At 45.2% G+C, this 15268-nt stretch overlaps 1 protein-coding gene across 1 annotated transcript in view; it reads right to left on the bottom strand.

Annotated features, from left to right (window-relative positions):
- LOC132574402 (uncharacterized) overlaps positions 1 to 15268 on the bottom strand; it is a 69763-nt gene that overhangs the window by 43285 nt on the left and 11210 nt on the right. Inside the window, exons 3-4 of the mRNA XM_060242764.1 lie at positions 11876 to 14069; positions 2777 to 2935 (exon numbers count right to left, since the gene is read on the bottom strand). Of these exons, the coding sequence (XP_060098747.1) occupies positions 2777 to 2935; positions 11876 to 14069 (2353 nt within the window). The remainder of the gene's footprint in view (positions 1 to 2776; positions 2936 to 11875; positions 14070 to 15268) is intronic.

Raw genomic sequence — 15268 nt, 5'->3', positions numbered from 1 at the left:
GGCATTCTGGGAAGAACTCGGGAAGCCCCCTGCACTTCCTGGGGTGCCCACCTGTGGAGCTGCCTGGCACGAAAACAGACCCCGCCCCCCCGCCCCCATCCAGGCCAGTATTGCCCACTCAGACTGGCAGGGCCTCCCCAGGACCTCAGGAGTTCTTCACAGCACTTCTTCCCCCCAGTCTTTGGACAGGAGACCTTCTGCCCGCCAAGCGGATGCTCTGCCCCGCAGCCACAGCCCCCCCTCTCCTAATCCCAGCTTTCCTTTCAGCCTACAGACGGTGCTAGTCCTCAGTGCTCTCAGGCAGCCGCCCAGCCCTGGGGCCCATCACAGTCAGTGTTGTCTGCTCAGACTGGCAGCGGCTCTGCAGGGTCTCAGGCCGAGGTCTTTCGCATCACCCACTGCCTGGTCCATTTAACTGGAGATTCCAGGGATTGAACCAGGCATGCTCTGCTACCACTGAGCCATGAACCTCTGGGCCATGGAAAGAGGAAGGGGGGCTCTGTCTTATGCTGAAGGACCCTTCATCTCTCAAGAGTGCCCATTGTTGTGACTGGCAGCCGCTCTCCTATATGTACCTGTCCTTTTAAACTGGTGACTAGACTGGGGCTCTTCTGCAGGCAACTCAGAGTCTCTGTTGCTGAGACCCCCCCCATTGAGGTTTTCTCCCCCACCCCCAAAGTGATTCCTATATATAAGATTTACCAGGCCGCCTTGTTACTCAACCAAAAGGGCCAGAGGGAAACGGGAGCTGACCTGCTGCGTCCTTTGAAGGGACGTCTTTGTATCTGGGGCTTCCTGGTCTCCCCACTGCAGTTCGAAGCCCCGTCTCCTTTCCTCCAAGGCAGGAAGTGGGCTGGGAAAGTCACAGCTGATGTGGTGAACAGGATGGGCAGGGGTGGAAATCTTTTATTTTAAAAAAATATTTTCCATAGGTGGGTGTTGAACATATAGACTGGCCTACTTCACAGGGTTGTTCTGGTTTTTGTTTTTAACAAGTCTCCTAGCGGGGCACTGATGCCTACAAGCACAGGCTGCCCGGGGTGGGGGGGTGTCTCTTTACCCTTACAGTGGAGTGGGAGTCCCTTCCGTCATCGTGTAATTGGACTCAGGATTCACGGGTGGTCAAAACTTTCAGGAAGTTAGGAAGGCCCATGTTTCAGTGGCAGCTGTCCTGGTTTGGGGGAAGCCAAGAGGGCTCTATGGTCCTATTTTGTAAGCAAACAATGGAAAAACTTATCCGAGAGCTACTGTTTGCTGATGATGCTGCACTTGTCTCCCACTCGGTATCAGCTCTGCAGCATATGACGTCCTGCTTTGCAGAGGCTGCCAAGCTATTCGGCCTAGAAGTTAGTCTGAAGAAGACAGAAGTTCTCCACCAGCCTGCACCCCAGGAAGATTATCACCCTCCCTGCATCACTGTGGGTGAATCAGTTTTGAAGACAGTCCAGCAGTTTAGCTACCTGGGGTGCATCATCTCCTCAGACGCCAAGATCGACAAGGAGATTGACAACAGGCTGGCAAAGGCTAACCGTGCATTTGGCCGACTGCACAAAAGAGTGTGGAGCAACAAGCATCTGAAAAAAGGCACAAAGATCAATGTTTACAAAGCGGTTGTGATGACAACCCTTATCTACGGCTCCGAATCGTGGGTTTTATACCGTCATCACCTGCGACTCCTTGAGCGCTTTCATCAGCGCTGCCTTCGCACCATCCTCAACATCCACTGGAGTGACTTTGTGACCAACACTGAAGTCCTCAAGCGGGCGGAGGTTACAAGCATCGAGCACTGCTGTTGAAGACGCAGCTGCGCTTGGCAGGGCATATCTCCAGGATGGAAAACCACCTTCCCAAGATTGCCCTGTATGGCGAACTCTCCACCGGCCATCGAAATACAGGGGCACCAAAGAAGAGGTACAAGGACTCCTTGAAGAAATCCCTTGGCACCTGTCGCATCAACCATCACCAGTGGTCTGACCTAGCCTCAGATCGCAAAGCATGGAGGCACACCATCCACCAGGCTGTCTCTTCCTTTGAGAACGCACGCATACCTGGTCTTGAGGACAAAAGGAGATTGAGGAAGAATCGCACTGCTACAGCACCAACCCCAAATCAGACTTTTCCCTGCAGCCACTGTGGCCAGACCTGCCTGTCCCGCATTGGTCTTGTCATCCACCAGGAAGCCTGCAGCAGACGTGGACTACTGCACCTTTCTTAAATCTTCGTTCGCGAAGTCAAGCCGAGAGAGAGAGAGAGGGAGTGGGAGTCCCTTCTGTCATCATGTAATTGGACTCACAATTCACGGGTGGTCAAAACTTTCAGGAAGCTAGGAAGGCCCATGTTTCAGTGGCAGCTGTCCTGGTTTGGGGGAAGCCAAGAGGGCTCTCTGGTCCTATTTTGTAAGCAAACAGGAAATAACACAGGTGAGGCTGAACAATCACAAACAAAACACTGTGTACTGCTATAAAATCACAACACAGTAAACACTTCAAATACTGCAATATTTTATTTCACTCCAGGGCTGGATCTAGGGGAGGGGGGCAGAGGGGGGGGGCGCCAAATTGGGTATGGAGCCCATTGTATTCTATGGGACCATAAGATAGAATGGCCCATAAGGGGGTGTCATTTTTTAATTCCCCCCCCCCCCCAAAAAAAAATCATGTAGATCCGGTCCTGTTTCACTCCAAATCAAAGCTGAATCCATGTGCACTGAATACACACAAACGGGATGATTTTAGTCCCTCTTCAGGCCACACAACTTTGGCCTGTAAATCCTCACCGTTCTGCCACGATGCGCAACATCCCACCGGAGTGGTCGTTCAGTGCTTCTGCCAGTTTGCAGATATCACTGAATTCAAGGTGATTCACCATTGTCAAAATTGTGCTCTCCCAGTGTTTCAGCAGCTTGTCTGTCAGTCCCACCTGGTGGTTGGCAACCCTGATTGTATCGGGGGGATGGCATGGGCAAACTGTCCCTCATTGTCTGCTCCCTTTCCCCACCTCTCCAGCTTCATCTGAGCAGGGCCTCCTCTAGGGGCCACCCTGCCAATGGGCAAAATCAGCCACTGACTGCACATGAGCCTTCTCTGTTGTGGCCCCCGCCTTCTGGTATGGGCCTCCCTGGGGAACCCGGAAAGGCTCTCGCTCTCCCAGCTTTCTCAAATTATCCACATCTGGTCCTGCCTGACCTCCTTCTTCCTGGCCTCGCTCACCATGTGGGACAGAGTGGGACCCCCTTGCTGGGTTGCCCAGCCTGGCGCAGCTTTTCCTTCCAGTCCACCCCCCTCTTTGCCCATCAAAGCACTCCCCAGTCTGGCTTCTCAAGGCCCCGTCCTCCAGCTCTCCTGCAAGCAAAGCCAGATCCCAGGAGGAGGATGTTGGAGGACTTCAGTCTTTCTCTCCTCCTTGTGGTATCCTCTCTAGGAACTGCAGCACTGTCTTGTCTGCTTTAACCTTTTACTAGCTGTTGGGCACAAGAGCAGATAAAAGAATTACTTTCATGGCAATTTTTTTTAAGAAGATTCAAGGTGCCTTTAAAGTGCCAACCGTCTCTCCCCACGTGTTCCCCAGAGGGTACTTAGATCTGGATCGCAGAATTTACTGTCAATCCCCGGGCCGAGGGAGGCGAGATTGAAGGCTACCAGAGAAAGAGCCTTCTCAATTGCTGCCCCCCCACTGGTGGAACCAACTCCCAGAAGATGTAAGGGCCTCGCGGGACCTTGCCCAATTCCACAAGGCCTGTAAAACAATTCTATTTCGACTTGCCTTTAGTTAAACTACAGTACAAATAGATGCTCAACATCGCTGAATGTAATGGTACCAATACTAGCACCAAAAATCGTTTTAAATTATTTTAAACTGTTTTAAATGGCTTAACTGGTAACAATTGTTAATTTTAATTGTTTGCTCACTGTTTTATTGTTTGGTGTTGGATTGTTAGCCGCCCTGAGCCTGCTTCGGCGGGGAGGGCAAGATATAAATGCGAGCAATAAATAAATAAACAAAACTTGGTTGAGAAAATCCGCTCATTAGGTTGAGGTTTAAAACTTCGCTGTGGTCACTCAGACACGTTGTCAGCCAACACTGATGATTCTATACTTTAGGGGGAGGTATTTGTGAGTTTCCTGCATTGTGCAGGGGGTTGGACTAGATGAGCCTGGGAGTCCCTTCCTACTCTAGGATTCTATGATTCTAACACAAAGCTAGGCAGGAAATCAAAAGGAGTGAAAAATTAGCCCAGAGAAGACAGGGACCATTCAAGCAATGCTACAGGACGTCCACTTGTCTGTCGGGGATTTTGAATGGCAGGCCTTTTAAAGCGTTGCAGAGGTGAGCCAATACAATGAACAAGAAAGGGTGTTCAATAAACAGCACAACAGGATTAGGGTTAGAACCAATCAGAAATCTAACATCAGAGCCAAAGCGAAGTGTAAGTTTTAACATGACACATTAAACGACAGAATATTAACATCGTAGGATCTCAGTTTCACCAAGTTAAATGCAGTAGCAGACACCAAAGTCATTTTGTACAGTGCAGGTCTCTTGCTTGGGTAGAAAAGCTCTCTTGATCCAGTCAGTTTTGCAGAGGATCCTGACCTCATACAGGCCGCGCCCCAACAGGTGTATCAGTGGTTGCTGAATCTGCCCACTTACAAGCTGACACCCGCGGAAGACCTCACCCAGAGGAGCGGAGCTCTTGCGGTGGCACAGAGGGGGAGAAGCGGTCTGGCAAATACAAGTGCCCAAGGCTTTCTATATAATAGCCAACACATTAAACTGAGCCAAATAACTAATCGATGGGCAGCCAGTGAGGAAACTACAGAATGGGAATCATATGCATGCTCCATCTAAGTTCGCAAAGGACGATAACAGCAGAGCTGCAGTGTTCTGCCCCAACAGGAGTTTCTGACTTGATTTTGAGGGAAGTCCAATGCACAGTGCAACAGTGTTTGAGCCCAGCGACACCTTGAAAACCAACAACATTAGAGGCTTAAGTGTGTGCACACATTTCAGAGGTGCACATGCGCACAGAACCTTACAGGCGGAATAAAACTTCGTTGGTCTTGAAGGTGCCTCTAGACAAACGCTGACCCGCTGCTTCAGAATAACACGGAAAGGAAAGAAGGCTGGATGAAAGAGGACAGTGCTATGAGGTCTGTCGGGAAAGGGAAATATGAAATGACAGATGGGAGGAAGAAATGACAGATGCATCCCACAAGTCCTTGCGAGTTACCACTAGGAATAAATATGGAAGTTCTGAGATTTCTGCACCTATCAAGCACATCTCTTTGAAGAAGTCCCTCCCCCCACCACCCCAGATTGAATCCTAACAACTCTCTTGCAAGGTCTGTTAGCTTGGAAAGCTAAAGTTATTGTTATTCCCAGCATTTTGTTTTAAAAGTCATCAAGCTGGCTTTGATTGGAAGATAGGGGGGGGGGGATGGTTCCCAAAAGGACAACCTCTTTCCCTAGTCCAAATATTAACAGATAGATTGATTAATTCGCGGGCTAATAAACCCAAAAAATTCAATGGTAACTCGCAGTAGATAGGGTAGTAGCTGTGATACATAAATAAACAGTGCTACCAGACAGTAGAGCGGAGATAGAAAAAGCAAAGCCAGCCAAAACTCGGGTAAGTGAAACTTTCTCCTTTTCCTGGTAAACTCCCTCCCCGCAAAAGGGGAGGTAGGATGATGTACAATAGAATCTCTCTCTCTCTCGGCTTGACTTCGCGAACGAAGATTTAAGAAGGGTGCAGTAGTCCACATCTGCTGCAGACTCGCTGGTGGCTGACAAGACCAATGCGGGACAGGCAGGTCCGGCCACAGTGGCTGCAGGGAAAAGTCTGATTTGGGGTTGGTGCTGTAGCAGTGCGATTCTTCCTCAATCTCCTTTTGTCCTCAAGACCAGCTATGCGTGCGTTCTCAAAGAAAGAGACAGCCTGGTGGATGGTGTGCCTCCATGCTTTGCGATCTGAGGCTAGGTCAGACCACTGGTGATGGTTGATGCGACAGGTGCCAAGGGATTTCTTCAAGGAGTCCTTGTACCTCTTCTTTGGTGCCCCTCTATTTCGATGACCGGTGGAAAGTTCGCCATACAGAGCAATCTTGGGAAGGCGGTGGTTTTCCATCCTAGAAATAAAAGAAGACTCGATATTAAATTTCCTGCAATATTGAATAATATTAAGGACCTTTCTAGTATTGTCCGTCAGTTCATGATTTGGAATAAATCCAGAGTGGTCAGGATGAATGTAATTCCCTATAAGACTAGGCTCTAACAAATCTTTACCTCTCTTTGGAAGGACAATAATTTTTGCCTGCGACCATGTGTCTGGAAAATTACCAGAATGCACAAACTGATTACATGAGTCAGCCAAGATGGGAGCTAACAAAACGGTAAAAAATTTATAAAATACTGGAATAAAGCCATCCCAGCCAGGTGGCTTATTGGATTTCAAAGACTTAATAGCCTCCTGTATTTCAAGGTTGATCCCAAAAAGTTTTAATTGCAGAAGAAATTGGTTTAAGCTTTGAGTGGGATTCTAAAAACGATGTTATAAGATCTGGCGATGGATGCCAAGATGAATGTAAGGTCGAGTAATATCTTTTAAATACTCCTACAATATCCTTGGTTGAGTATTTCAACGAGCCTGATTTAGACCGAATAGAAGATATAGCCATTGAAGACATTCTCTTCTTAACCTTCCACGAAAGGAGTTTGAGGGACTGAGGGGTTCAAAACACTTTTGTTTAACAAATGCCATTTCTTTTGTATATTGGAGACGTCAATGGATTCTAATTTTTCCTTTCTATAAGAAGCTTTGAGTAAACTTTTTTACTTCTGAATTTTTTACATTTTTCTTCTAGCGCGGTAATATTGGCAGCTAAGTCAGATCTAATTTGTTCCTTTTTTATATAAGAAGAAGCAATAGCTAAAAATCTACCCCGAAGGATCGCCTGGAAGGAATCCCAAACTACATACTGGGGAACCCCACATTCTGAATTAAACTGAAAAAACTCTTTTATGTCTTTTTCAATGGAGTCCATAACTGACTTCATAGAAAGGAGTTTTCTATCAAGTCTCCAATTAAATTTAAACGAGCTGCAGCATTCTCTGTCATATAGCCTTCCATCCATGCATGATCCGACCATATCATTGGACCAATTTCCACCTTAGAAGAGAGATTAGAAATAGAGTCAGAAACTAAGAGAAAATCTATTCGAGAGTAGGTTTGATGATGAGAAGAAAAAAAGGTGTAGTCCCTTTCAGTCAGGTGCCTAAGCCTCCAAATGGCAGACAGGTTATAAGAATGGGAGACTTTAGCTAAACCCTTATGAAGTTTCAAACCTTGTGGTTGAGTTCTAGGGTTAGTAGAGGGAAGTGAAAGGCTTGTTTGGGATCTGTCAACAGAGGGATTGACTTCGTAATTAAGATCCCCACCCAAACGGATAAAAGGAAGTACTTCTTCACCCAAAGGGTGATTAACATGTGGAATTCACTGCCACAGGAGGTGGTGGCGGCTACGAGCATGGCCACCTTCAAGAGGGGGTTAGATAAAAATATGGAGCAGAGGTCCATCATAAGAACATAAGAACATAAGAGAAGCCATGTTAGATCAGGCCAATGGCCCATCCAGTCCAACATTCTGTGTCACACAGCGGCCAAATATATATATATATATATATATATATATACACACACACACACACACACACACACTGTGGCTAATAGCCACTGATGGACCTCTGCTCCATATTTTTATCTAACCCCTTCTTGAAGGTGGCTATGCTTGTGGACGCCACCACCTCCTGTGGCAGTGAATTCCACATGTTAATCACCCTTTGGGTGAAGAAGTACTTCCTTTTATCCGTTTTAACCTGTCTGCTCAGCAATTTCATCGAATGCCCACGAGTTCTTGTATTGTGAGAAAGGGAGAAAAGTACTTCTTTCTCTACTTTCTCCATCCCATGCATTATCTTGTAAACTTCTATCATGTCACCCCTCAGTCGACGTTTCTCCAAGCTAAAGAGCCCTAAGCGTTTCAACCTTTCTTCATAGGGAAGGTGTTCCAGCCCTTTAATCATTTTAGTTGCCCTTTTCTGAACTTTCTCCAATGCTATAATATCCTTTTTGAGGTGCGGCGACCAGAACTGCACACAGTACTCCAAATGAGACCGCACCATCGATTTATACAGAGGCATTATGATACTGGCTGATTTGTTTTCAATTCCCTTCCTAATAATTCCCAGCATGGCGTTGGCCTTTTTTATTGCAAACGCACACTGTCTTGACATTTTCAGTGAATTATCTACCATGACCCCAAGATCTCTCTCTTGGTCTGTCTCTGCCAGTTCACACCCCATCAACTTGTATTTATAGCTGGGATTCTTGGCCCCAATGTGCATTACTTTGCACTTGGCCACATTGAACCGCATCTGCCACGTTGACGCCCACTCACCCAGCCTCAACAGATCCCTTTGGAGTTCCTCACAATCCTCTCTGGTTCTCACCACCCTGAACAATTTAGTGTCATCCGCAAATTTGGCCACTTCACTGCTCACTCCCAACTCTAAATCATTTATGAACAAGTTAAAGAGGATGGGACCCTTTTTGTTAGAAGATCCACAAGTTCAACTTTGAGTTCTTTCAGAACTCTCGGATGTATGCCATCCGGACCCGGTGACTTATTAGTTTTTAATTTGTCTATCAGTTGTAGGACCTCCTCTTTTGTCACCTCAATCTGACTCAGGTCTTTCAACACCCCTTCCAATATTAGTGGTTCTGGGGCGGGCAAACACTTCTCATCTTCCACGGTGAAGACGGAGGCAAAAAATGCATTCAGCTTCTCAGCCATTTCCCCATCCTCTTTCAGTAATCCTTTTACCCCATGGTCATCCAAGGGCTATTAGCCACAGTGTGTGTGTGTGTGTGTATATTGGCCGCTGTGTGACACAGAATGTTGGACTGGATGGGCCATTGGCCTGATCTAACATGGCTTCTCTTATGTTCTTAAAATGATAGGGCCTGTATGAAAATTTTGGAGTGTCACGAACGTATCTTCAATGAACGCAATCTGCCCTTCATTTGGTGCGTACTCCGATGCCAGAGTATAGGGATGACCATTAAGAACCCCGTTAATAAAAATATAACGGCCACTAGGATCAATTGAAGTGTTTTCAAGAGTGAAACGGACTGATTTACTAATCAAAATGGCCACTCCTCTTGTTTTGGAGGATCCGTGAGTCTGAAATTGGTAAGCAAAAAATTTTGATTGAAAAACTTTATGCTGGGTACCCTTAAGATGAGTCTCCTGCAGAAAAATTATATCAGGCTTCTGACGGGAAATGGCAGAGGCTATTCGGTTTATTATTATTATTTTAAATTACTGAGCCCATTACAATTCAAAGATAAAAATTTCAGTTGACAATCAGCCATATTTGAAAGAAGAAAAATGTAGGTTTGTTATAATTTTTACATTTCATAGCATCAGTACGAAATACCGAAGAATCAGCTAAAAGCATACCCCGGCGACTGTAAGTCAAGCCTATGAGGAAGAGTTGCATGTCAGAGATTGCAAACAGCTCTGAACAAAAAGCAAAATAACATCGTACATTCATGCTGCCCAAAACAAAAACTAACATTAACCAACACCAGTCATCTACCATCTACTATTACTAGTCACCAACACTCCAACCAACTCTGTTAACCCAATTCTGGCAAAACAACAAAAACTTCTGTAAAAGTGTAGATTGGAAGCCTCACTACCAGAGACGCCACTTGGGTGAAAATAGCAACAAATTGGAGCAATATATAGAACCGAAAAACTCCGTAACAAGCAATATCAACCCAGCATTTTAGAACTTTGCAAGTGAAATAAAACAATGCCAAACATATAAAACCTTTCATTATAACCTTCTAGAGGAACATGAATAATACAATATTAGAACAGTGAACAAAAGAACTCAAAAGCCTATTGCGTTAGAATCCACACCGTTTTCCCACTGAGGTGTAATTACTGATTATAGGTATACTCATACTGCCACCATATGTCGAATTCCGCCTTTTCCCACTCTCATCACCAAAATTAGCCAGTTATTAGGAGGAGGCCCAAACCTCATCCCAAAAACTGCCCAAAATTGATAAAGAATAGAAGGACAAAGGAAAGAGGGAAAACCAACAAACAGACACCTATTACATTAAAACAACAGCAATCATATACATACCGATACACTCTCCACATTCATACTTGCATCCAAACAATCTCACAGATATATAGCTAAGCATGTTATTAATAAAGATGAAACTCCAAGAATTCATTATAAAACAGAGCACAATCATTCCCACACGAACACGTCCAAACATCAGTAATTAATATTTGGATCAAAGGTCTAAAATTTCATTAAAACACAACAAGATTATGCAACATTGTAAGTCTTCCAGACCGCACAATACATATCTCCCATTCAAAACTACAACCACTCAAATCCAAGCAATAGCAAACATCGTATTTATAAAGAACACACTCAAAACCACACTTTCCTGAACCCATCACCTTCCAAACATTGCAGTCACATTCTTCTACAAAAAATTTCATCCAGCAGATTAAACAAAGAAAAAGGAATTTCAGAGTTACTATTACTATAACAGAGTTACTAGAACTGTTCTAGTACTGAGTTACTATAACTGAGTTACTATAACTGAGTTACTATAACTGAGTTACTATAACAGAGTTACTAGAACTGTTCCTCATAACGCAATGCATATCATTTTGTAGACACAACATACTTCCACAGACATACCTCAAAACAAACACAGGACAGACAACACCAAGTTGATAATGTCCAAACCTTTGGCATTGCTAACGGTGAATCTACAACCACGTGTCCACTGGAAAACTGTATAAAGAAATTATAGTAGTAATAGTAATAAAGGCTATAAAAATCTAGAAGTATAGGTATATATGTAAAAGAAGAACAAAACGAAAGTCCAGGCAAGCCTTTCAGAAAAGTCAAAGTTAAACTTAACCAAGTCTTGTAAAGCCACGTTTCTGCCTTCGTTAGGAAAGTAAAAAACCATTTTCAGCATTGAAACGGTTCCAGCATCTTAACATCTAGGAGCTCCAGGGCAATTAGCGCGGTTCAAGGCACACGACGCCATCTAGTGTCTGAATGGATGATCTTCAGAAGCTGCTTCCCGTTTATAAAAGTACTCTGCGTCATCTTGAGACATACTAGCCATGTTAACAGCAGAATCGGCTGTCTCTATCACTTTTCTAAGGACGTTTTAAGTTCCACGATTTGGGCAGAATGGCTGGATCATAGCAGAAATTTTATCAGTCATATTCTGTTCTAAATTCTTAAAAGCTTCCATTACCTCGGATCTGAAAAACGCTAGGTCGTCCGGTGTGCTTTTCCCGCCTCCCAACGCCATTTTGCCTGCAGAAATAGATGACGCTCTTGAGGCCTTAGACCTGGGCCCTATTGGGAAATAATCCTTGACAGAGCCTTTTGGATTTCTTTATGATCTGGATTTTTGTCCATCAGCTAATCCCATACTAATTAAAGAAAGAAAAAATAAAGCCGGGCGCTTTGGCGAGTAAGTTTATAGGGGGTAGACTCGGAGCTTTGTTTTCAAGCATTCATCTCCTTGGCTCGCAATGCCACTCCCCCCATAAAATATGCTGAAAACATTAACACATTGGTCTTAAAGGTACAAAGAAAACTGTGATACAGAAGGAAGCAAAAAAGAGGGAGAAGAAGGCAGATGACAGCCAGTTGCTTGGGAGCCTGATATGAGCTCTCTGGGGGTCTGATTTGTTGAAGATATCTATGCCAACTGAATCTCTTTCCACATTCTGACAATTCAAAGAAGTTTTCACCATGTGTGGGTTCTCTGATGTAGATGAAGAGATGCACTTCGACTGAATCTCTTGCCACACTCTGAGCATTCAAAAGGTTTCTCCCCTGTGTGGGTTCTCTGATGCTTTCGAAGATCACCACTGTGACTGAATCTCTTTCCACACGCTGAGCATTCAAAAGGTTTCTCCCCTGTGTGGGTTCTCTGGTGCAGCTGAAGATGGTCACTCCGACTGAATCTCTTTCCACACTCTGAGCATTCAAAAGGTTTCTCCCCTGTGTGGTTTCTCTGGTGCAGCTGAAGATGGCTACTCAGACTGAATCTCTTTCCACACTCTGAGCATTCAAAAGGTTTCTCCCCTGTGTGGGTTCTCTGATGCTTTCGAAGATCACCACTGTGACTGAATCTCTTTCCACACGCTGAGCATTCAAAAGGTTTCTCCCCTGTGTGGGTTCTCTGGTGCAGCTGAAGATGGTCACTCCGACTGAATCTCTTTCCACACTCTGAGCATTCAAAAGGTTTCTCCCCTGTGTGGGTTCTCTGGTGCAGCTGAAGATGGCTACTCCAACTGAATCTCTTTCCACACTCTGAGCATTCAAAAGGTTTCTCCCCTGTGTGGGTTCTCTGATGATTTCGAAGAGCACCACTGTGACTGAATCTCTTTCCACACTCTGAGCATTCAAAAGGTTTCTCCCCTGTGTGGGTTCTCTGATGCTTTCGAAGATCACCACTGTGACTGAATCTCTTTCCACACGCTGAGCATTCAAAAGGTTTCTCCCCGGAGTGGGTTCTCTGGTGCAGCTGAAGATGGCTACTCAGACTGAATCTCTTTCCACACTCTGAGCATTCAAAAGGTTTCTCCCCGGAGTGGGTTCTCTGATGCTTTCGAAGATCACCACTGTTACTGAATCTCTTTCCACACTCTGAGCATTCAAAAGGTTTCTCCTCTGTGTGGGTCCTTTGATGTTGTTGAAGAGTGCCACTCCGACTGAATCTCCTTCCACACTCTGAACATTCAAAAGGTTTCTCCCCTGTGTGGGTTCTCTGATGCCTTTTTAGAGTGCCTCTTTCACTAAATTTTTTCCCACATTCTGAACATTCAAAAGGTTTCTCCCCTGTGTGGGTTCTCTGATGCAGCTTTAGAGTGCTGCTCTGACTGAATCTCTTTCCACACTCTGAGCATGCAAAAGCTTTCTCCCCTGTGTGAGTTCTCTGATGCTGCTTTAGAGTGCTGCTCTGACTGAATCTCTTTCCACACTCTGAGCATTCAAAAGGTTTCTCCCCTGTGTGGGTTTTCTGATGCTTTCGAAAATGGCTACTGTTACTGAATCTCTTTCCACACTCTGAGCATGCAAAAGGTTTCTCCCCTGTGTGGATTCTCTGATGCAGCTTTAGAATGCTACTCCGACTGAATCTCTTTCCGCACTCTGAGCATTCAAAAGGTTTCTCCCCTGTGTGGATTCTCTGATGCTGATGAAGAGACACACTTAGACTGAATTTCTTTCCACACTCTGAGCATGGAAAAGGTTTCTGCCCTGTGTGGGATCTCTGATGCTTTCGAAGATCACCACTGTGACTGAATCTCTTTCCACATGCTGAGCATTCAAAAGGTTTCTCCCCTGTGTGGGTTCTCTGGTGCACCTGAAGATGGCTACTCCGACTGAATCTCTTTCCACACTCTGAGCATTCAAAAGGTTTCTCCCCTGTGTGGGTTCTCTGATGCAGTTTTCGAGTGCTACTCTGACTGAATCTCTTTCCGCACTCTGAGCATTCAAAAGGTTTCTCTCCTGTGTGGATTCTCTGATGCCGATGAAGAGACGCACTTAGACTGAATCTCTTTCCGCACTCTGAACATGCAAAAAGTTTCTCCCCTGTGTGGGTTCTTTGATGACACTGAAGAGTACTATTGTGATTGAATCTCTTCCCACACACTGAACATTCAAAAGGTTCCTTGCCTCTGTGTACTTTTTGATGCACAAAGAGCTGTGATCTCTTTTTGAAGTACTTGATACACTGTTTGGATGTACATGCTTTAATTATTCTTTGCTTTGGAAAATGTACATTAATTTTTTTTCCTTTTCTCTTCTCATCCATACGGCTGCCTTCCTTTCTCTTAGGTCTGCCTCGGTTTCTATTGTTTTCTTTCAAATCTTGAACTCGATCTGGCAACTGCTGGACAAGTTCCTCACCCTCCTCGTTTCTCTGATCACCCTCTGCTGGAATAAAGAGAGAGATCCCTTTAATGCCTGGGAAGGCAGGTAAGGTCCAAAGACATCTCTGTGATTGCAGGTGGAAAGGACTGATGGCTCTTCAGCCCCCTCCAGCTTCCCTGATCTTAACCACCTCCCCCCTTTCCCCAGAGTGTCTAGTATTTAAGGATACCTCATCCCCTCAAGAGCCACAGCTAAGCTTGCAATGCCAATTACCACCCCCCCCCCACACACACACACTCCCGGCTAATCCAGCCAGAAGCCATGCAAGGTTCCAACAACACAGAAAGATTTATTGAAGATGGTGCTTGGCAACTGAAAAGAATAAGAAGTGACTTAAAAATAACAAAGCAGACAGTACAAACTAGCTCTCTTCTAGTGCCCTTAGGCAGACTTACAGGTCAAACCAGATGCTAGGTGGCGGAGGAGCCTCAGCCAATAGAAGGCTTGGCTCAGCAGCTCTGCTGTGCAATTGAGAGAGTGACAAGAGAAAACCCTAAGGTTCTGTGACAACCAGCCTCAAAAAAGGAAACAATGAAATATAAATAAACAAATTCTATAATCGGAAACACTCTCATACAAAATATCCTATATTAACACACCCTGGTGTACAGAACACCCATGTTGAATGCAGAGGAAGGACAGATATAAAGGTAAGTCTTAAATTTCAACCAATAGTCCTTCAACTTTACAGGAATCCACGGTCCAGCAGCTCCTGAGGAAACCACGTAGTGTTCCAAATCCCAAGTAGTCTAGTACAGCAGATAAATCTTGGACACAGCAGTCTTGAACATAGCGATGAGGTAGTGTTTATATCCCCCCGTTTTACTAGAAGCTTTGACCAGCTTTCATAAAGAGCATGGCAAGATTCCGATATTTTTGCACACAATTAAACTACAATCCCCAAGGTCTTGCCAACTGTGCAGTTGAGAGAGCCTGGCAAACTAAGCTCTCCCTCCCCACTTCCTCTCCAAGGGAGGAGCCTCAGCCAGTGGAGAAAACAGAGACTTTGATCTGTAGTTCCTGTGCGATTGAGCAAGCCTGGCAAGGCAAGCTGTGATGCAGAAGGAAGCAAGAGATGGGGAGAAGGAAGCAGATGACAGCCAGTTGCTCGGGGGCCTTATAGGAGCCCTCTGAGGGCCTGAATCAGCCCACAGGCCGCATGTTCACACCCGATTTAGGCTATAGTTGGAATACTTATGTAG

The sequence above is a fragment of the Heteronotia binoei genome, chromosome 6, assembly GCF_032191835.1.
Source record: "Heteronotia binoei isolate CCM8104 ecotype False Entrance Well chromosome 6, APGP_CSIRO_Hbin_v1, whole genome shotgun sequence".
NCBI lineage: Eukaryota > Metazoa > Chordata > Lepidosauria > Squamata > Gekkonidae > Heteronotia > Heteronotia binoei.
Note: the sequence above shows the minus strand (reverse complement) of the source record. Positions and strands in the feature narration are given on the sequence as shown.